Source organism: Podarcis filfolensis (genome assembly GCF_964270895.1).
Source record: "Podarcis filfolensis genome assembly, chromosome: 10".
Classification (NCBI taxonomy): Eukaryota; Metazoa; Chordata; class Lepidosauria; order Squamata; family Lacertidae; genus Podarcis; species Podarcis filfolensis.
This window is the reverse complement of record NC_139612.1, coordinates 55,785,476-55,808,948: the sequence shown is the minus strand read 5'-3', so window position 1 is coordinate 55,808,948 and position 23,473 is coordinate 55,785,476. Positions and strand designations below refer to the sequence as shown.

The window sequence follows — 23,473 nt, the reverse complement described above, 5'->3', positions numbered from 1 at the left end:
CAGCAAATGCTGATAAATCATGGGCTGTAAATCAGAGCCAAGCCTGCCCTGCTGTTTATCAAGAACCTACATCAGGCAGCAAAGTTTGCAAAAAGTGTCTCTTCAGCTGTTAAAGCAAGTACAAAAGCTGCCAGTAATTGACTTATCCACTTCAGTGTTTGAGCAGTCTGGAATTGACATAAGTTATTTTTAACCAGAAAATCAATACACAAAAAGGCGGATCAGCACTCATGTTTCTCAGTAGTGCTCTCTCATCTGTATAAATTTAGATGGTTCAGTCATTAGTTATTACATTGGGTGAATTCTAGTAACTTTAAGATGAAAGTTTGTGAGTTGGAGTGTGCTGTGAAGTTAGGTAAATTATTCTGTGCTCAAAGCAACATTGGAAGCACAAGCAAGACATAAATTGTGAAGGATTTCTCTCATTTGACTGAATCTCCACCCATAAAGCTATTTTTGATTGAGCAACTTGCCACACCAATCACATACTAAGAGCATATAGTATAAACCATAAGTGGGGTAGAGCACCTAATTTTAAGTTATGACATTATTATATCTTGGTTTTTTTCATTTATTTGTTGAATTGGTCCATTGTTTTTGACATGCATCTTTAATAAATCTGTCTTCTTATTATTTTTTTAAAAATTGTGACTGTTATAAGAAAAAAACTGCTCCTTTTTCCCTTATGGGATATCCAAGAGCCCATATAGAGTCCCTCTGTAGGTTCTCTATCAGGAGAAAATAACAGAGGCCAACCAGAGAGTATTGAGAAGCAAAGCAGCTAGTAAGCATGATTTTTATTAAACTATTGCAACAGGGTCCCCCACTCCTCCCACGCAGGAAGGGAGGAGAGGAACCCAGAACATCGGTGTGCAAGCTCTTATATAGACTTTTGAAATTGCCTACCCTGTAGTTCACGACCACCCCCAAAAACATCATACATACATCACAGAAAGAGGTGGTCCCCAGCAGAAATTTGAGTGTGTTGCTTCCCTCCTGTCTGCCAGGATACCTGATAATGCCTTATCTGATTGCCTTTTCTGGGTAGCCTGGCCATTCCTTTGAGATGGTAAATACTTAGTTCCTGAATCTCTTACGCATATTGATAGTGTGCTCAGTGTTAAGTTGTGGGTGAACATATCAGACGACGCAGCGATTTCTCCAAAGCAGCTCTTTATTTGTAAGCTGGAACTGAACTGAACTGAACAGCAAACAGCTCAGCCGGCCTGCTTTTATAGGCATCCGGCTGTCAACATTGTAACAACAACAACCCAGGGTTTCCCACCTAAATTAACTGACATGCACCTGAGTGAAAACTATATACACAATACTCCTGGTGGCCAGGGTGAGAACTTCAATACATAACACTCAGCTTAACAGATACTTGCCAGAATGTATTTACAGGGAGGTGTAAACCCCTATAGTCCAAAGACAAATTGAAAGCTTTCCCCATTTCCTTCCTCCTCTCAGATAAATATTTGAGATCAATTTGGGAGAGTCAAAATGGCTTCAGGATTGTCCTTCTGTACTATTTCAGAAACGTTGTTTGTATGCTTATGTATGTGTTTGCCTTGTACATTTATGAACATTCATTTTATATATATAAGGCCTTAGAATTCCCATAACAATGACAATATAAAACATGTCCAATTGTCTGTATTTCTTGGTGTTTTAAAAAGCTGTTTTGAGCTTGTGATATAGTATATAGTGCTAAGACTCTTGTTCCTTTTTCTTCACTCCCTTGTTTGATTTCATTTGTTTTGGTGTAGAGCAAATATCCTGTTGGATTGCAGACCTCAGAAATATAACTTGTCTCAGAGAAGCTAATTGGACTGTTTGATCCCTAGAGGTTCTTTTGAATCCTTTATTTCTTGATTAGTTGGTCCCCCATTTCTGGCTTGTGATAGAAGTGAGGAACAGATTAATGAGCAATTTAGATGTTGCTGTGAGGCATCTGATCAAGGCCTGTATTTTAAAATGAGCTTAAAGATATATTTGCAAATGTTTCATGCCAGGCAGAAACCAGCTGGCTAAGTACTTTTTTCAGTTGTTTATCTTCCTGCTCTCCTGGACAAGGGCCCCCCTGATTTATAGCAGTAGCCTGTAAAAGGGAATTACAGGCTGGGAGCAAATGTTACACTGACCCTACATATTACAGAATACAATCAAGCTGCAAAAACACTAATTAAGAGTTGGTAAATAGTAAGATTTATTGTTTAACAGAAAATAATACCATGTGCCTCCCATCAGACCCTAGCCATATTTTCCTAAGGTTTAAGGCAATAAATTTTGGGGAGAGCTAATGGGAAAAGCAGCTGGCTGGGAAAGGGGGGTGTAATTTGAAGAGGCTTTTTTTTAAAGCTGTTTTTTTACTGAATTCCTTTTTACTTTGCAAAGGCCTTTTCTTCTAAAAAGCTATTTATGTTATGTATGAAATTTGTTGGCTTAATGTAATTAGGCAAAGGATTTAGAAAGTAAGAAATGTTAGATTCTTATGTTAGCTTCTTATTTCATTGATGGTGTGTGAGAATGTGAACCCAAGATCTCTGTTTAGATAGAATTTAATACCACGAGCCATTTGTTTTAGCCATTTGTTTTGGAATGTAGGGGCAACAGGGGCAAAAGGTGATCTGGTAATTAAGGTACCTTGTCGAGGCAAATGTAAGATATATGGCTACTTGTCTGCCATTTGTGGATAGAAGGAAATATAGCTCTTTGTCTCCCATAAAAGGTAATAGGAAATGGGTGTATCTTTTATGATTGGTTCTAGCAAACAGCCAATAGGAATTTCAACCAGGCTGATTGGACAGAGGCAGCCAAAGGAGGAGCAAGGGGGCTGGGCTGAGGAAATATAAGTGCTGGCCATCAGGGCTGGAGTGGGCAGAGCTTTGGTAACCATATACCACTGTGCCTATCATTTATTTGTCTGACAAATAAATTATTATTTTAATTTCTCTATTGCTGCGATGAATATTTCATTCCAGCTAAGCGTTAACCACAAGCAGGGTGCTACAGCTGTTTTGTTAAGATTTAGAGCTTGAGGAGGTAATGCATTCATTGAAATATGATAAGGATGGAAGATGAACAGCTGGCTGTTGTTAATCTGAAATGTTGATTTGCAAACATCCAGATGTCATTGTGTTTATGTTTTGGGAATAATTACAATTTGAGGCAAACTACTGAAGGGACCCCCTTCATGGATCACTGCCTTGCCGTGGCGAAGGGGCTTGAAGAACTCAAAGAAGCTATGAACTATGCCGAGCAGGGCACCCAAGATGAACAGGTCATAGTGGAGAGTTTTGACCAAACGTGATCCACCTGGAGGAGGAACCGGCAAGCCACTCCAGTATCCCTGCCAAGAAAACTCCATGGACAAAGACAACAAGCATATAAAAGTTATGACGCTGGAAGATGAGCCCCTCAGGTCGGAAGGCGTCCAACATGCTACTGGGGAAGAGCGGAGGACAAGTACAAGTAGATCCAGAGCTGATGAAGCGGCTGGGCTAAAGCCGAAAGGACGTTCAGTTGCGGATATGCCTGGAAGCGAAAGGAAAGTCCAATGCTGTAAAGAAAAATATTGCATAGGAACCTGGAATGTAAGAACCATGAACCTGGGTAAGTTGGATGTGGTCAAAAATGAGATGGCAAGAATAAATATTGACATCCTGGGCACCAGTGAACTAAAATGGACGGGAATGGGCGAATTCAGTTCGAATGACCATCATATCTACTACTGTGGGCAAGAAACCTGCAAAAGAAATGGAGTGGCCCTCATAGTCAACAAAAGAGTGGCGAAAGCAGTACTGGGATGCAATCTCAAAAATGATAGAATGATCTCGATACGAATCCAAGGCAGACCTTTGAACATAACAGTAATCCAAGTTTATGCACCAACTACTGGTGCTGAAGAAACTGAAATTGACCAATTCTATGAGGACTTACAAGACCTTATAGAAGTGACACCAAAGAAGGATGTTCTTCTCATTATAGGGGATTGGAATGCTAAAGTAGGGAATCAAGAGATAAAAGGAACAACTGGCAAGTTTGGCCTTGGAGAGCAAAATGAAGCAGGGCAAAGGCTAATAGAGTTCTGTCAAGAGAACAAGCTGGTTATCACAAACACGCTTTTCCAACAACACAAGAGACGACTCTACACGTGGACATCACCAGATGGGCAGCATCGAAATCAGATTGATTATATTCTCTGCAGCCAAAGATGGAGAAGCTCAATACAGTCAGCAAAAACAAGACCTGGAGCTGACTGTGGCTTAGATCATCAGCTTCTTATAGCAAAATTCAAGCTTAAACTGAAGAAAGTAGGAAAAACCACTGGGCCGGTAAGATACAATCTAAATTGTATCCCTTATGAATACACAGTGGAAGTGAGGAACAGGTTTAAGGATTTAGATTTGCTAGACAGAATGCCTGAAGAACTATGGATGGAGGCTCGCAACATTATACAGGAGGCAGCAACGAAAACCATCCCAATGAAAAGGAAATGCAAGAAAGCAAAGTGGCTGTCCAATGAGGCCTTACAAATAGCGGGGGAGAGAAGGCAAGCAAAATTCGAGGGAGATAGAGAAAGATACAGGAAATTGAATGCAGATTTCCAAAAAATAGCAAGGAGAGACAAGAAGGCCTACTTAAACGAGCAATGCAAAGAAATAGAGGAAAACAGCAGAATGGGAAGAACCAGAGATCTGTTCAAGAAAATTGGAGATATGAAAGGAACATTTCGTTCAAAGGTAGCCATAATAAAGGACAAAAGTGGTAAGGACCTAACAGAAGCAGAAGACATCAAGAAGAGGTGGCAAGACTACACAGAGGAATTATACCAGAAAGATATGGATGTCTCGTACACCCCAGGTAGTGGGGTTGCTGAGCTTGAGCCAGACATCCTGGAGAGTGAAGTCAAATGGGCCTTAGAAAGCACTGCAAATAACAAGGCCAGTGGAAGTGATGGTATTCCAGCTGAACTATTTAAAATTTTAAAAGATGATGCTGTTAAGGTGCTACACTCAATATGCCAGCAAGTTTGGAAAACTCAGCAGTGGCCAGAGGATTGGAGAAGATCAGTCTACATCCCAATCCCAAAGAAGGGCAGTGCTAAAGAATGCTCCAACTACTGCACAATTGCACTCATTTCACACGCTAGCAAGGTTATGCTTAAAATTCTACAAGGAAGGCTCAAGCAGTATGTGGACCGAGAACTCCCAGAAGTGCAAGCTGGATTTAGAAGAGGCAGAGGAACCAGAGACCAAATTGCAAACATGCGCTGGATTATGGAGAAAGCTAGAGAGTTCCAGAAAGACATCTACTTCTGCTTCATTGACTATGCAAAAGCCTTTGACTGTGTTGACCACAGCAAACTATGGCAAGTTCTTAAAGAAATGGGAGTGCCTGATCACCTCATCTGTCTCCTGAGAAATCTCTATGTGGGACAAGAAGCTACAGTTAGAACTGGATATGGAACAACTGATTGGTTCAAAATTGGGAAAGGAGTACGACAAGGCTGTATATTGTCTCCCTGGTTATTTAACTTATATGCAGAATTCATCATGCGAAAGGCTGGGCTGGATGAATCCCTAGCCGGAATTAAGATTGCTGGAAGAAATATCAACAACCTCAGATATGCAGATGACACAACCTTGATGGCAGAAAGTGAGGAGGAATTAAAGAACCTTTTATTGAGGGTGAAAGAGGAGAGCGCAAAATATGGTCTGAAGCTCAACATCAAAAAAACGAAGATCATGACCACTGGTCCCATCACCTCCTGGCAAATAGAAGGAGAAGAAATGGAGGCAGTGAGAGATTTTACTTTCTTGGGCTCCATGATCACTGCAGATGGTGACAGCAGCCACGAAATTAAGAGACGCCTGCTTCTTGGGAGGAAAGCAATGACCAACCTAGACAGCATCTTAAAAACTAGAGACATCACCTTGCCAACAAAGGTCCGTATAGTAAAAGCAATGGTTTTCCCAGTAGTGATGTATGGAAGTGAGAGCTGGACCATAAAGAAGGCTGATCGCCGAAGAATTGATGCTTTTGAATTATGGTGCTGGAGGAGACTCTTGAGAGTCCCATGGACTGCAAGAAGATCAAACCTCTCCATTCTGAAGGAAATCAGCCCTGAGTGCTCACTGGAAGGACAGATCGTGAAGCTGAGGCTCCAATACTTTGGCCACCTCATGAGAAGAGAAGACTCCCTGGAAAAGACCCTGATGTTGGGAAAGATGGAGGGCACAAGGAGAAGGGGACGACAGAGGACGAGATGGTTGGATAGTGTCTTCGAAGCTACAAACATGAGTCTGACCAAACTGCGGGAGGCAGTGGAAGACAGAAGTGCCTGGCGTGCTCTGGTCCATGGAGTCACGAAGAGTCGGACACGACTAAACGACTAAACAACAACAACAACACTGAAGGGACAGGTTACGAATCCCGTGTCGTAAGTTTGTATACGTAAGCTTACATCCTTGAGCACGAACAGATATTCCTGTTTCTGCACTCTTATCTTGGGGTAGAAAGGTCACCCCACTATAGGAATACTCCTGGTGCCATCTCGGCACGTGGCCTGACAGCCTGTCTTGCAAGGTCTTTGCGTCAGCGGGGTCAGGATATTTACAGTCTATAAGATCTGCCATGAATCCTTGGAAGAAAGAATTTGGGAAGTTTGTGTTAGGATATTTCCGTTCCACCTTAAAAGGGAGCAGGATGTTTGTGTCACAGCCTGCGCATTTCCTGTTCACAGGATGTTTATGTTTTCTGTTGCTTTCGTTTTCTTTCTTGGTGTCGAAGACACTGAAGCAGGCAGTCATGTTTTTTGTTTTGATCAACGCTGAATTAAAACTTGTAAAATAATGCTCTCCTGAGTGCGACTTTTGCTGTGCAATATCTGCTGACAGAGTGTGCATGAGCCCAGGAATGTGGGAAGCTATTTTCTGCGAGCTCGTGTCGCTAATTGCTGATACTGTATCTACGGGAGATCGGTGGACGTCCGGAGTCGACGTGGAGGCAGTGATGGCCTGTGTCTCCCTGGCAGTATCCCAACAGTTTGGGCCCCTGCTCGGGTGGCTGCACTTTAGGTTTGGGTAACCTGTCCCTTCATTACCGAATGCTTTTACATCTAATGTGATGGGGGGGGTGCTAGTTTTTTTTTACCAGAGCAGAATAATAATTATGTTACAGTACTGTTTTAATAAAATGTTCCAAATGAAGGAGTGAAATGTTGCCTAACATTTGGGAGCCAAACTAGATGTGGGACAGGAGATCTATGAATAGAATAGAATCGCTTTTTTAAAAACAAAAAACAAAAAATGGTAACTAAAGGAGGGAGTAGTTTGGAATCACGCTACACTACTGGGCGAAGTAGGATAACTCTTTCGCCCTGCACCAGTTTTCCAACTGAACTTTGCCTCAAAGTTGCACTTGAGTGGTCTTGACTACTCTAGAGTAAGACTAAAAGCTGCACCCTGGTAACTGAATAATTTACACCAAATTAAGAGGAAAGTATGTTAATCTTCTAATTCAGTTGCTAGCTTATTTTGATGTAACCTTTATTTTAATTGCTATAACATTGGTAGGAATATTTTAACCACAGAATTATTAATTTAGGTTTGGATGACTGGTAGCCTTTGGAGGGTTATGTTCATTTCCCTCCTTGTAATATCATTATATCTTTCTTTCTTGAACAGTAGTAGAGAAAAATAACTTTATAACTATGATTTTTAAACTATTGTTTATGTAATCAATTATCTTTCTTTAGTTTATCTTTGATTTGTTACTTGCATGCTTTGAAGTTTCAGTAAAGTTGTTAAATGGCTAAATTGGTCTTATTTCTGGGAAATGGGCACAGATTCCATTCTAAAAGCAGAAGATTATTGGTGGCCCATTTTGCCCATACAACAGATCAGTTCAGATGGCCAAAATTAGCTGTGAAAGAGCAAAGTAGATTTTGAACTATGCAAAGAGATATCCATTCTACTTGGAATCTCTTTCCTCGTGTGAAATACCCATTCTTCCACTTCCTGTTTGGAGCTACAGTAAGCCCAGTTGCTCAACTATCCCATAATTGTTGCTGAATAAGGTCTTATAGAAGGGCAAAACACATACTGTGTAGAAGACAGATCCTCTGACCTCCTTCCCCTTCAATCTTATATCTTGAAAACCAGGTGTATAGTGTTAGTTGAACTAATTAACATTCCTATCATGGAAGATTTTCTGTTCATTAATTCTGTCTTCTAACCTGCAGGCACACTGTAGCAACCTGCTTGTGGTTAACGCTTTGCTGGAATGAAATATTCAACGCAGCAATAGAGAAATTAAAATAATAATTTATTTGTCAGACAAATAAATGATAGGCACAGTGGTATATGGTTACCAAAGCTCTGCCCCCTCCAGCCCTGATGGCCAGCACTTATATTTCCTCAGCCCAGCCCCCTTGCTCCTCCTTTGGCTGCCTCTGTCCAATCAGCCTGGTTGAAATTCCTATTGGCTGTTTGCTAGAACCAATCATAAAAGATACACCCATTTCCTATTACCTTTTATGGGAGACAAAGGGCTATATTTCCTTCTATCCACAAATGGCAGAAAAGTAGCCATATATCTTACATTTGCCTCGACAAGGCACCTTAATTACCAGATCACCTTTTGCCCCTGTTGCCCCTACATTCCAGAACAAATGGCTAAAACAGATGGCTCATGGTCTTATTTTCTGTTAAACAATAAATCTTACTATTTACCAACTCTTAATTAGTGTTTTTGCAGCTTGATTGTATTCTGTAATATGTAGGGTCAGTGTAACCTTTGCTCCCAGCATGTATTTCCCTTTTACAACTTTGAGAAATCTGTCTCCTGCTACTGCTATAAATCAGGGGGTCCTTGTCCAGGAGAGCAGAAAGATAAACAACTGAAAAAAAAGTACTTAGCCAGCTGGTTTTCTGCCTGGCATGAAACATTTGCAAATCTTTAAGCTCATTTTAAAATACAGGCCTTGATCAGATGCCTCACACCAGAATCTCCAGTGGCTGCTCTTTTTTTATTTTTTGCAAGCCCAGCAGCTGTTGTACAGTTATCTGCCCAGATCAGATAAGTTTTAACGCATTGTCTACCATGCTTCACAAATCTGGATGGCTTCTAAAGTCCCCACTGTTCCTGTGTTTTGCTGGGGGTTTTGTTGGGTTGAAATAAACGGCAGACGAGTAGCAAGTGTCATCTGGGAGGCATCTCCCGAACATGTGTCGGGGAGTCCCTTTTATTGAATATTACAGCATTGCCACATATGTGCTTGTTGCTGATTGGTTAACACAAATGCATTACAAGGATTGCATATAAGACATTAATCATCAATGGATAAAAGGAACACAGAGTTAGGCATAAAGGCCTATAATGATTGATATAGCGAGACTTAGAGAACGTACAGATAGGTACAGATCAGGAACTAAATGTGCACTTAACATTCCAGGGTGATAAGAAAAGAATGTATACAGATACATAAGAGCAGGTCAGGACATGTAAACTGAACTTAATACGAACTGAACATTATAGGCTGGTGCCAGTGTGGTGAGAAAGGAATGTACTGAAAGATAAGTACTCATCAGGGTTTTATCCCTCTTTTGTTTGTTATGCATTTGACACAGAGCACCCCCTGCACCAACCCCCTCCCATAGCAACTTCAGTGTACAGCAGCGGCGGAAAAGCTTTGCCCATGTTGTGAGCTGGCTTTATGCATCTGCTGAAAAAGTTACATTTGTATAGATGAGACAAAATCCACATGCTGTGCATGACTGCAAGAACACATAACTGACTCGCTACGAGGTGAGCTTACTCAGACAAAGTGTTTTCCTGCGTGGCTAACAAACACTGTGAGAACAAGCTTTCATTCTTTCTTTATCATAATGCAATTTTCTTTATCATAATGCAATTTCTTACTTTATCTTATTTGGTACATTAGAGTGAAAACAGGTTTTTACCAATTACCAACAAAGCAAGTGAAGCATTCATTGCTGCAACCTCTGCAAAAGTATGCACAACAAGAATAGAGGATGGTGAAAATCAGTGTTTTACTTCAGCACTTTACACCTCTTACAGCAGCTCTTACATAGTTTCCTTTTCTTATAGTGTCCCCTAAAATGAGACCTTCTTCTTAAACCATTTCTGTGAATGGCACCCATGAAAAACATCCTTTGTGTTGGTTCCCACTGAACAAACACCACTTTGGCTTCTAGTTTGTTACTACTATACAACTCGCATAGTTTTTCATGAAATAGAAATAAAAATAAAGACTTTGCCTGTTTTCTGGGACAGTTATGACATTATACCAAAAAGAAAATGATGTCCTAGTGATAAAGGCAAAAGAGACAATGCTATGCATTACAATGTGTGCTTGGATTCCATTCTCCATGAAGATTATGCTTTATACCTTAATTCTCTCTTTGACCGAAACCCTAAAACTCTTTATCAATTTGGCACTTTCATGATACTGCAAATAGGTTCTTGGCTCTCATCATCCAATCTAATAGTTTGTTCTGTGATTTCTCTCAGTACCCCTAAGTGAAAAAGAAATGAGTGATGAAAATGGCAGGAAGGTGAATAGTGAGAAACCCATGCACTCCACTTTAATGACTTTTTAAATGTATGATTCTGTGCCAGGCAAGCTGTTTACTTTTAGCCATTCTCAACAGCCAAATCCAGTCAGCATCCAGGAAGAGGACACAGGGTCATTCAGAGGTCAGACAGTGGTCTCACTCTTTCATTGTAATGGTCAAATCCACTGTTAAGCTTCAGGATTCAATGAGGTTTTGGGTGACGAATGCTTCAGATATATATAGCTGCCTTTCACAGCTTCCCTATTTGCTGGGTTGTTTTTTATAGAAAAACCAAGGTGACAATGTTGTCATTGACACTGTTAAATTATTGTTTATCATATTTTAGTATGGTGCACCAACTTCTTCTTTAGATGGATGGCATCCAATATTAGCTAGAATAGACTCTTTGAAATAATTGATTTAAATGGGTGTATTCTGTCTAATGTTGGATATCACCTGCTTTCTGTTAGGCAATATCTTCCCAATCTTCTGACCCAAATAGATTAATTCCTGTTTCCACTAAAACTACAAAAGGGGTTCTCTAATTATTATTATTATTATTATTATTAATAATAATAATAATAATAATAATAATGTCAGTAATAATTTTTCTCAAACATAACAACTTTGTCTCCAACAACTTCAGCAACCATTCCTTCGAATTAAACAATAATATGTCTTTCCATCTTTGTCCACACAAGAGTCTTTTGAAATTTCATCTTGATTTTTAACTGGATAGTGTCTAACAAGTTCAATACTTTGGGTCCATTTGCTATTTTTGCCCCAAAAGTGATAATGAAGCCTCGTTTCCACAGTTGACCAGTAGCCTGCCAAATTCTGAAGGCATATTTGCTATCGGTGTAAATGTTAATGTCTTTGCAGCTAGGTGGCATGCCTTTGTTAGGGAGATTGGTTCAGCTATCTGTGCACTACACCCAAGGTCCTGTGGTTCAGCTTTTAGAACTTTAAATGAATTGGCCACAGTATATCAAGATTTTCTCATTCCATCCATAATTCTGGAGGACCCATTGACAAAAGGATTAGTTTTGGGCTATGTAGGACTGCATCAGTAGATCTTGTCTGGGTTTGTCCTGTAATTGTTCTATCTGGATTTCCCCCCCCCCCCCCCCCGCGCCCTTCCATCCTAAAGAGAGGGAAACAAAGTTGTGGGATTAAGGCTTGTGCATCATTAAATAGATAAATTTTAGGCAGCTAACAAAATGGATCCACATTTCTTCAGTCTTTTTGCTGAAAAACCATGAGTGTGGTTTTGTAACAAGAAGGCTATTACAATGTGGGACACTTTAAATGGATGGCCCAAAACTTAGTTTGTTTGCCATTTCCACCAACTAGACAGTGGCCACTACAGCTCGCAGGCAGCCCCCTGCTCCTTTTGCTTCTGGGTCCATTTGGGCAGGAAAATATGCTATATAGGCTATTTTGAAGGATCCAGGGATTGAGTTAATATATCAGACCCTGCTCTCCTGTCTTTCAAGGACAAAGAGAGTGAATATTTTAGGAAAAAATGGTAGGCCCCAACTAGGGGCTGTGGAAAGAGCAATTTTAAGAGCCTTGAAAGCTGTTTCAGCCTCTTTGTTTCATGAAACAGGTTCAGGAGAATCCTTTACAGCGAGTGTCACTCATGGCTTGGCTAATTCACCATATGTTGGTCTTGTTATAGGAAAATCCTTGGGCTCACTTGGATTGCCAAACAAAGACACCAGCCAGGAGTATAGGAGCAAAACAGCAGCCTGTAGGCCTGATCTTTGTTCAAAGACTGTTGCAACAGGTCTTCCATCCACCCCGTAGAAGAAGCAGGAAGAAGCCCTGAACAAAGGGGTGCTCCCTCTTTTATTGTTGTTGTTGTTTAGTCGTTTAGTCGTGTCTGACTCTTCGTGACCCCATGGACCAGAGCACGCCAGGAACTCCTGTCTTCCACTGCCTCCTGCAGTTTGGTCAAACTCATGCTGGTAGCTTCAAAAACACTGTCCAACCATCTCATCCTCTGTCGTCCCCTTCTCCTTGTGCCCTCAATCTTTCCCAACATCAGGGTCTTTTCCAGGGAGTCTTCTCTTCTCATGAGGTGGCCAAAGTATTGGAGCCTCAGCTTTAGGATCTGTCCTTCCAGTGAGCACCCAGGGCTGATTTCCTTAAGAATGGATAGGTTTGATCTTCTTGCAGTCCATGGGACTCTCAAGAGTCTCCTCCAGCACCATAATTCAAAAGCATCAATTCTTCAGCAATCAGCCTTCTTTATGGTCCAGCTCTCCTTCACATATGCAGTCCATCATTTGATGCCACAGCCAATCAGTTATGAACATGCATGGCTGAACCAGTATTCAGTCTGAGAAATGAAAAGCAAGGGGCAACAAATGCAAAGCACTTGTATTTGGAATATAAGGAAAGCTAATTTGTAGTAGTCTGAATAGCTACATACCATAGATGCACACTCTAAATATTTTGATAATAGCAATTTAACTTGAGCATTTCTTCAGCACTGTAGATTGATGTGCACAGTTTATGATTAAATGCAAAATCCAGCAGAAACAAAACAAACCTTCCAACCCTTTCAAAAAACCCACCCCTATCTTGTGTAGTGTCTTTCTCAGTGTCACTATGTAATTGGTTTAATTATAACCATTCCAACTCTCTCTCTCTCCTGGTGATTGGAATTGCAAAATACTCAAGGCATCAAAATAAATACTTGTATAATTTTAGCTCCACCTAATGGGTTATGTTGGTGTTGACAGACACAGACATTCTCCACTGTAATATCTAAAAAATGTTTTGCCAATGTATTTTGAAAAATGTCTGGCTGTTGGATATGAGAAATTAAGCTCACTAACACTCTGGAAATGCAGTTCCTCTTGGATTAAAAAAAATGACTGGTCAACTGAATCTAGTCCTTTCCATTTTCCCTTCTTGTACTATGGCCAACAATGCTCTATCCCTGCTTCTATTATTCTTGTGGAGCTACTTCTTTAGCTGCAGGAATCCCTGAAATGCAGGTATATGCAGGACAGTCTTTGTCCTTCATCTTGGCAGTGAGATTCTAACATGTACATCTCCACGCTCCCTAATGATATCTTGCCTAGCAGCTAGAAGCCATATTCCCTGTTTTCATTTTTAAGACACTTGTGATTGGAAGTTCATAGCCTGATTCTGTGTATGTTTTTTTGGAAGGAAGGCTCAGTGAATCCAGTGGGACTTACTCCCATGTAAGTCTGCATAGGAGCGCAACATACAATATTGTTACTACTAGTGCTGCAAGAGAATATGACATTTTCGACACTAGTCTGGTCAAAACGTTTAAACATTTAAAGGGCTAAATAGCAAAACTGAATTCCTCAAGGCTGTCACAGTTGCTTGTGTTTGGGGAATGTAAGTTGCTTTCACATGAGGATATCAAATGTCAGCATGTTCTTTAGAAAACTTGAAAGAATCTGTACACATTATGTTTGTTGCTAGTGTGCCAGCTGCACCCGTTCCTTGAGATGTCTGATTTGGCCACAGCAACACACACCTTAATTACATCCTGTTTTCATTACTGTAACCTGCTCTAAGTGGGGGCCGCCTTTGAAAACTGCTCAGAAACTTCAACAGGCTCAGAGAGTTGCAGCCAGTTTGCTGACCAGGGCTGGTTATAGGCTCCACTGGCTACTGGTCTATTTCCAGGCACAATTCAATGTTGGTTATGACCTATGAAGCCCTACATGACTCAGGTGCAAGGTATCTGAAAGACCTCATACAAACCTGCCCAGACTCTGAGATCTTCAGAGGAGGCCCTTCTTTCAGTCCTAAAACCTTCACAGACAAGCTTGGTGGGGACCTTCTCAGTGGCCGCTTCCAGACTCTGTACCTCCCTCCTTGAAGAATTAGACTGGCTCCCTTCTTGTTGTCCCTCTGCTGGCTTTGGGGAATTGACTGCTTTTAATAAAAGAGTTGGTGCTGTGCTGGTATTATTGTAATTATTTTAAACATATTTTATAAATGTATATAGTTTTAATTCTACTAATGTTTAATTTAATGATTAATGATTGTTCTTTCCATGTTTTTAGAGATTCTTGTTTTTATCTATAAGCTGTATTGAGTCCTGTAAGGGGAAAATACTGTGTGTGTTCGTGTGTATGTACATATTGTTCCAGAAACGAAAATTACATACAGTTACCCTATGAGTTGTAGCCAACTAAGTTCTACTGGAAATAGACTTATTGAAATTAAGGGACTGTGGGAGATAAAAACACCCTGGTTCCTTAAGACTTAAAGTCCTAGGATCCTTTAAATAAAATGATCTGGGCAAAATTGGTGAAATATTAAAATGTTATTTATACACACTTGCAAGTGGGGTGACCAAAGAGCAGGCACTCCTGGATCAGGAAAAATACAGTTTATAAAGTCCCTTGTCCGGACGAAAGTCCTTCCTTGACACAGCCACGGGAAAAGGCATGCAGAGTTTACAGCATATCGTTTCTGCCTTATTAACATACAGTATTATCATCCCAATTCCTATGTTAATCATTGTACAAATATGGTAAAAAGCCCCCTTATATAAATTTATTGATGTATAATCAGTATATTTTTATTGCAAGATTGTCCTAATTACATACGAAGTGATGGGGGTGGCACTGTGGTCTATACCACTGAGCCTCTTGGGCTTGCTGATCAGAAGGTCAGAGGTTTGAATCTCAGTGATGGGCTTAGCTCCCGCTGCTCTGTCCCAGCTCTTGCCAACTTAGCAGTTTGAAAGCATGCCAGTGCAAGCAGATAAATAGGTACCACTGTGGTGGGAAGGTAAATGGCATTTCAGTGCCCTGCTTTAGTCATGCTGGCCACATGACCCGGAAAGCTGTTTGTGGACAAACGCCGGCTCTCTTGCCCGTGAGATGAGCGCCGCAACCCTTTGACTGGACTTAACCGTCCAGGGGTCCTTTGCCTTTACCTTTTTACCTTTAATTACATATATGTTGACTGCAGGTTTTTCTAGCAGCTAGCTGCTCTGGCACCCAGAGCGCGTACATACTATGCTTACGCCCGCGACGAGTGTCCCGGGGGGCGGTGTGGCAATAGCACCCCCCTCAGTGATGACACCTGGGGCAGACTGCACCCCCCACACCCCCTTCCTCTGCCAGTGGTCCTAGTTACAAAGTGTTAACCATTATTTGTTCCCAATGCGAGCATAAGCTAGTTTCTTATCTGACAAAGCTAAAAAGACAAACTCCAATTCAACCACCAAATGTCCTAGTGTAGCACCCTGCTTGTGGTTAACGCTTAGCTGGAATGAAATATTCAACGCAGCAATAGAGAAATTAAAATAATAATTTATTTGTCAGACTTGATTGTATTCTGTAGGGTCAGTAACCTAGTAACCTTTGCTCTCAGCCTGTAATTCCCTTTTTACAACTTTGAGAATTTTGGCTCCTGCTATAAATCAGGGGGGCCTTTGTCCAGCCAAAGCCAGCTGGTCTTCTGCCTGGCATAAAAACATCTTTAAGCTTATTTTTAAAATACAGGCCTTGATCAGATGCCTCACTAGCTATAGGTGTGAGCTGCTTTCATGTCTAGGCTAGCCCTTGTGGTAAGCTTATCAGCTATAAACTATCAAATTCTATGCTCAATGATATCCTAGTAGGCTGCTGCTCTTTTAGACCTTTCGACTTTTATGAAAAAGCAAATAAAAGCTTCATTTAAATGAAGAAGCAATGGAAAGGCAAAGAGAAGCAATTTCTAGTTCTATCAGATAATTGCTTAGAATCATAAAAATTGCCAAGCAATACATTAAAGTAAGCATGTCTTAATAAAAAGCATTAATAAAGGTATCCTTAATCTTTAGGGAGACAAGGGAGATAATGAAAAGGCAACATATCTCCCACAGGGAACTGACTGATAGAGGCGTTGGAGCAGAATGTATGCATCTGGGGTCTGCAACATTTGAGCCTGTTTGGATCTTAAGGCCTTATCTCCCTTGAAGTGTAAAAAAGCAGAGTCAGCATGAAGGGGGTGAGAAATTGAAATGGTGAAAGGAGTATAGAAAAATGATTGAGGGTTTTGACCAGCAATGTTGATTTCCTGTGTTTTTCTTTGACAGCTAAGTGATAACACTGCCATCCCTATAAAAGTAGTTAACCTCTGTAAGTAAGTTAATGGGGTCTTCTTCAATGCAATTGCCTTGTCTTAATAAACAGAGTCTTGAACAGTCTTTTACCCTATTCCTAATGCGAAAGCTTGGTTTTTCTTTCACAAAGGTCTAGTAGTTACATTGGGTCTATTATGAGTAGAACTTAATTGGCCATAACCTTATATGCCTTGATCTTGCCTGGTGGCTGCATACTTGTGTGCATCAATAAAACTGAACCCATCACATGCCTTGAGACACAGGAAGCATCTTATCTGATACATGCAAGCTAGTTGATTTTTTAAAATTATGATAATGATGACAACTGGAATGTTGTGGAGCTGGTGTTGAATCTCTTGCAGCACAATGCAGGTATTCTCTGTGGCCAGAATATAGCCAGCAAGCACTGACCAGTTTCTCAGACAATATTTATACATTTTTTGTAGAAATGTTTTTGCACGGAGTATTTTTGTTTCTATGTCATATTAATATTTAAAGTGAACCAAACCTCTGGCAGCAGTCATAGCAGATTTATGTTGCTGGTTTAGAACTGTGAAAACAGCAGAGATGCAGACCAATGATTGCATTAATCTTTTTTTTTAAAGAAATAAAGGAAAATTTTACTTGTTCCCAACTGCACCCTGAAAGCATGACATGGGTGAAATTAAAAATCCATGTAAAGTGTTTAATACTATTGTAATAAACGAAAATCTGCCCTTATTCCCTTATGGGGGACACAAAAGCCCTTATAGAGTCCTTTGTAGGTTCTCCATCGGTGGCAGGAAAAAACAGAGGCCAACCAGAGAATATTGAGAAGCAAAGCAGCTTGTAAGCCTGATCTTTATGGAACTGTTGCAACAGGGTGCCCCCTTCACACGCAGGAGAAGGAGGAGGACCCAGAACCAAGGTGTGTCTGCCCTTATATAGACATTTTAAATTGCCCACCTTGGAGTCCAAGACCACCCCCAGAAACATCATACCTACATCACAGAAAGGGTGGGCTAAAGCAGAAATCTGAGTGGGTTGTTTACCTCCTGTCTGGCAAGTTACCTGTTAATGTTTACTGGATTGATACCCTGGGGAGCCTAGCCAGTCTTTTGTAATGATAAGTACTTAGTTCCTGAGCCAAGTCACAGGCTCACCCTATTCATACACAGACTAACCCTTAAGACAGGATTTGTGAAGGAAAAGACAATGGGGAGGCTCCTCCATTTGACCTTGCAGAGAAAACACCTGGTCAGCCTGGGAGTCAAAATGGTTCCATGGCTGCTCTCCTGTGCAGCTTCAGACATGTGGCCTATATATCTATGTACGCGTTTGCTTGGTACATTTATGAACCTTTATTATATAGATAAGACCTTAATTTATTTATTTCACTATTATTTTGTATCATTTTTTTCTTTTCATAATACCGTAATAATAATTGCATAAATCAAAACAGGAGAATAGCTCTGTCCTCAGGGATGAGACATGCAAGGCAAGGGAGTAGAGAGGGGGAAATGTAAATTGTTTTAATATTATATTTTAAATTGCTGTAATGTGCCCTGAGACCTTATGGTGAAGGGTGGTTAATAAATCATATTATTATGAATATATGAATAAGAGATGAGAGTTTGAGAATGTCAGACTGATGGGTGAGATTTTAGCAAGTATTTAAATCTGTTTAAGACCAAACTGATCCAGCACTGGTGTTTCAACTGATTAGAAATTGTGCAAACTGGCAGCAGCTTTTGGTGTCCGCCTGCTGTCTAATTTTAGTTTGTAAACTCATTGGGGCAGGGTCCTTTCTGTTACACTCTAAGAGCCTCCGTGTGTATGGACGTCACACATGACACTTAAAACATGTTGCTATTTATATGAGTCATCTGTGCACTGCCTTGATGATGTATCTAAGTTACTTTGAGCCCAGAAATCCACATCCATAAAATTCAGTCTGAAACAATAATGTAATTACTGCAGGGTAGAGGAAACATTCAGATTTGAAGCAATTAATGTGATAATGATTTATCAGCATGAAACCATGAACATGCTTAATCCTAACGACCTAATTCAGTAGTTCCCAATGGGTGGTCTGTGGCACCAGTCACACAAGGTTCTAGTCACATAACAAAAACTACTATAGAGATTTTCAAAAGTAGGGGGTCCATGGCTTGACATTTGAAAAATAGCGTCCACAGTGTTTAGCTAACTGAGAACCAATCCTTAATTCATTCACATCCTTTAAAGACTAAAAATATTGGGGTCACAAAGTTAAAAAGATTTAAAGATATATTGTTTTAAAAGCTTAGACATTCAATCAGGATGGACCATCAGATTACCATTCTTTTTACAAGGTGTGCTTGATGTTACCTTTCTTGTTTATCCAGAAACCTGGGGTAAACAGGTTAGAAGTGTCATAAATCCCTAGCTTAATTTACACCACAATAACATCTCTGTCTGACAGAAGGAAATCTGCTACTTTAGGGCAAGTTAAGTTTTCATGGAAGGGTTAACCTCTGTAATGCCAATCACTATCAATTATTGCAGCCCAAGAGTCAGGAAGTCTGATATTTAAATTCATGTCACAAAGAAGAGTAAGCCAAAGAGAGCTTGATCCCACTGTGCTACACTCCCAAATCCAGTTGTGAACAAAAGAAAAGGGTGCAATGTCCTGTCATGCTTACATCACTCTGGACAGCATTGGTGATACTTTGGAGCAGCAATATTCTGGCCTTTGAAAAATAGTTTATGCCCATGCTGTCTTTGGAGTCTTCTTGTAGTCTTCCCTGGACAGTGTCCTACTTGATGTTGTTGGCTGTTTGCATGAAGCAAGAATGCATTTTTGTGTTGAGAAATAAGCCCACATATATATATCATTAGCCCATATATATATCATTAGAAAAGAAGTAAGTTTTCTTCCAGTGTTTATGCTTGATATTTTGCAAGAGGATTTTACTTTTACACTGAGACACAAATTGCTGGGCTCTGGAACTTGCATTCCTTTGTCAAGGTTGTTAGTAGTTATATTTGCAGGACATTGCTCATTGTTCTGCTTTAAACCCTTAGCGGAGTGAAAGAACACGTAGTAATTGTATTTGATTCCACCCTTTATTCAGTAAATGAAAATAATGAGATTCTAAAAACTATGAGAAGGGGGAGGAGGTGATTTTTTCAGCTCAAGAGAAAAGTTTAATCAGGGCTATATTGAGGCATCTGATCAAGGCCTGTATTTTAAAATGAGCTTAAAGATATATTTGCAAATGTTTGTATGTTTCATGCCAGGCAGAAACCAGCTGGCTAAGTACTTTGGCAGTTGTTTATCTTCCTGCTCTCCTGAACAAGGGCCCCCCTGATTTATAGCAGTAGCAGGAGACAAGTTTCTCAAAGTTGTAAAAGGGAATTACAGGCTGGGAGCAAATGTTACACTGACCCTACATATTACAGAATACAATCAAGCTGCAAAAATACTAATTAAGAGTTGGTAAATAGTAAGATTTATTGTTTAACAGAAAATAATACCATGTGCCTCCCATCAGACTCTAGCCATATTTTCCTAAGGTCTAAGAGAGTTAAAGGGCAATAAATTTTGGGAAGAGCTAATGGGAAAAGCAGCCGGCTGGGAAAGGGGGGTGTAAACTGAAGAGGCTTCTTTTGAAGCTGTTTTTTACTGAGTTCCTTTTTACTTTGCAAAGGCCTTTTCTTCTAAAAAGCTATCTATGTTATGTATGAGATTTGTTGGCTTAATGTAATTAGGCAAAGGATTTAGAAAGTAAGAAATGTTAGAATACCACGAGCCATTTGTTTTAGCCATTTGTTTTGGAATGCAGGCGCAACAGGGGCAAAAGGTGATCTGGTAATTAAGGTGCCTTGTCGAGGCAAATGTAAGATATATGGCTACTTGTCTGCCATTTCTGGATAGAAGGAAATATAGCTCTTTGTCTCCCATAAAAGGTAATAGGAAATGGGTGTATCTTTTATGATTGGTTCTAGTAAACAGCCAATAGGAATTTCAACCAGGCTGATTGGACAGAGGCAGCCAAAGGAGGAGCAAGGGGGCTGGGCTGAGGAAATATAAGTGCTGGACATCAGGGCTGGAGGGGGCAGAGCTTTGGTAACCATATACCACTGTGCCTATCATTTATTTGTCTGACAAATAAATTATTATTTTAATTTCTCTATTGCTGCGTTGAATTTTCATTCCAGCTAAGCGTTAACCACAAGCAGGGTGCTACAGTATTGCTTGTTTTTCCTTCCACGTTTACTTATTTGTGGAGTTTGAGTGGCATTATAAATAGCAGGCATGTCTGGTTGAACAGATTTTTATGTATATGTTAAGTTTACCATTACGGTTTTGCTGGTGTTGTAAGAAAAAACTGCTCCTTTTCCCTTATGGGGTACCCAAGAGCCCATATAAAGTCCTTTTGTAGGTTCTATATCAGTAGGAGAAAATAACAGGCCAACCAGAGAATACTGAGAAGCAAAGCAGCTAGTAAGCCTGATCTTTATTAACTGTTGCAACAGGGTGCTCACAGCCACATGCAGGATGCAGGAGGAACCCCAAACATTGGTGTGCAAACTCTTATATAGACATTTGAAATTGCCTCCCCTGTAGCTCAAGACCACCCCCAATACATCATGCATACACCACAGAAGGGGCAGTCTACAGCAGAAATCTGAGTGTGTTGTTTTTCTCCTGTCTGCCAAGATACCTGATAATGGATCACTGATTGCATTACCTGGACCATTTGGCCACTTTTCTGTGATGATAACTACTTAATTACTGAATCCAGGTCACAGGCTCACCCTATTCATACACAGACACACCCTTAAGACAGGATTTGTGAACAAAGACAATGGGGAGGCTTTTCCATTTCCTTCCTTGCAGAGAAATATTTGAGGTGACTGAAAGAGTCAAAATGGCTTTAGGACTGTTTTCCTGTACTGTTTCCAGACATGTGGTTTATATGTTTATGTATGTGTTTGCCTTGAACAGTTATGAATATTTATTTTATATATATAAGACCTTAAAATTCCTGTAACACTGGAAATGAAACAATGAGAATATATTTCGTTTCTTTCTCCTTTTCAGAGCAATGAAATGGCAGAGCTGCAGAGAATTCGGATGAAAGATGAGATAAGAGAATACAAGTTCAGAGAGGCAAGACTCCTTCAGGACTATACAGAACTTGAAGAAGAAAACATTACATTGCAAAAGTTGGTTTCCACACTGAAACAGAACCAGGTGAGCACTAACTGGATTTTCAAAACAGGTTGCAAAAGGAACAATACCAAGATCTGAATTACATACCATTTTTTGAATACAGTATACATTCATTACCAGATAATGGGAGCAAGCAACAGAAGACACTGTTGAAGGAGGGTTGCCAGAAAACATGCTTTGCATGTAGAGGGTTCAAAGTTCAGTGCCTGGCATCTCTTGGTTTGAAAGGGCATTTATATAGTTGGGCTGGAAGCAGCTTTATTTCTTAATTTTATTACCATACATTTGTATGGTCATAGTGCTGCTGCAACCCACATTTGGCCAGCTTGCAACTCAGCGGTAAGTTCTGACCCACCAGCTGAAGACCAGTAACTTAGTTGACCAGTGCCACAAAATCATGTTAATGGTTTAAAATATGGAATATAATGTACTGTAAGTGGTGGGTGCTGAACCCACAGAAAATATTAATCTGATTACTCCACATGGTTAGATTGCAGTCTATCATGTGACATTTCTGCTCTATTAAGAGATTTTAAAATGCCATGAGTTGTGAGCTGGGTGTATAGTGGGGCATTTGGCTTGATGTCAATTTAGCAGTTGCTAGCTCCAGCCCACCCCCTTTGTGAAGCATTATTAAGCCTTAGGGTCAGGCTCTGAACATGGGTGGGGAATTGGCTGCCAAGCCAATTGGGCCAGAAGCTTATGCAGGGTCCAAAGAAGGAAGCAGTTGTTTGTGAGAGAACATTTCCAAAACTGAAGGGAGTCTCAGAAGCAATCTGTGATATTGCATGCTTGTGGGTCTGATGTTCAAAGCAATAAAGTCAAAATTCCATTGGGGACTCGCAAGCACTTACACTTGCCTAAAATAGCTCTTTGGAACCCAGACTAAATTTAGAAGTAATTGCTATCCAACATTATTCTACCCTATAAACACAAATAGCAGATTGTAAGCATAGGCTGTGTTTCATTTTCTTTCTTTCTTTTGTTTTTTTGTTACGCAGAAAATAGCTCCCATTTTCAGCAAAAAAATAAAAAATCACTGCTAATTATACCATAGATAAAGAGCTGATTAACTTCTGAGATTACTCATTATATAGTAATTGTGTTACTTGAATAGTATATAAATATATGCTGTATCTTTAACAAAGGAATTAATTTATGTTTCTGCTGCTTGCAAAGAGCCAACTGTCTCTCATTATAAATGAATATTGATCAGCTTGACTAGGGATTTTGGACATGTAGTTTCCAGGGAACATTTATATATTTCTATGCAATCTTTCAAACCTTTACCTTCTCACAATTTTATTTTGCTGTGTCTGCTTTTATTCATAACATTTTATTTAACCAATTTTTTAATTTAACCATTCTTAACATTGATGGGAAATTTTGCTTCTGCACATGACTCTGGCAAACCGCTCTAAGCTGAAGCATTCCTTCCTCACCCACCCTAGAATGTTTAGTTCACAATGAGTTCATGAAACATCGTACCCTGACCTGTTCTTAATGCATGGTTGACCACATCTACGGAATGTGATAGATATGTTCTTTTAAGTTTTGCTATATCAATCACTAGTAATA

At 40.1% G+C, this 23,473-nt stretch overlaps 1 protein-coding gene and 2 long non-coding RNA genes across 21 annotated transcripts in view; 2 read left to right on the top strand and 1 right to left on the bottom strand.

Annotated features, from left to right (window-relative positions):
- The window catches only part of BICD1 (BICD cargo adaptor 1), a 141,740-nt gene that overhangs the window by 67,756 nt on the left and 50,511 nt on the right, over positions 1–23,473 (top strand). For all 19 annotated transcript variants that reach the window (XR_014538673.1, XR_014538674.1, XR_014538675.1 and 16 more), the window contains exon 4: positions 21,764–21,916. Coding sequence is in view for 13 of the 19 variants with exons in the window: in XM_083572286.1 (XP_083428412.1) it covers positions 21,764–21,916 (153 nt within the window). In the remaining 6 variants the exon portion in view is untranslated. The remainder of the gene's footprint in view (positions 1–21,763; positions 21,917–23,473) is intronic.
- The window catches only part of LOC310742848, a 175,859-nt gene that overhangs the window by 119,206 nt on the left and 33,180 nt on the right, over positions 1–23,473 (bottom strand). The window lies entirely within an intron of this gene.
- On the top strand, positions 1,953–20,850 carry LOC310742849. Its single transcript, XR_014538731.1, has 2 exons — positions 1,953–2,625; positions 20,511–20,850. It is a non-coding gene; the product is annotated as an uncharacterized lncRNA (long non-coding RNA).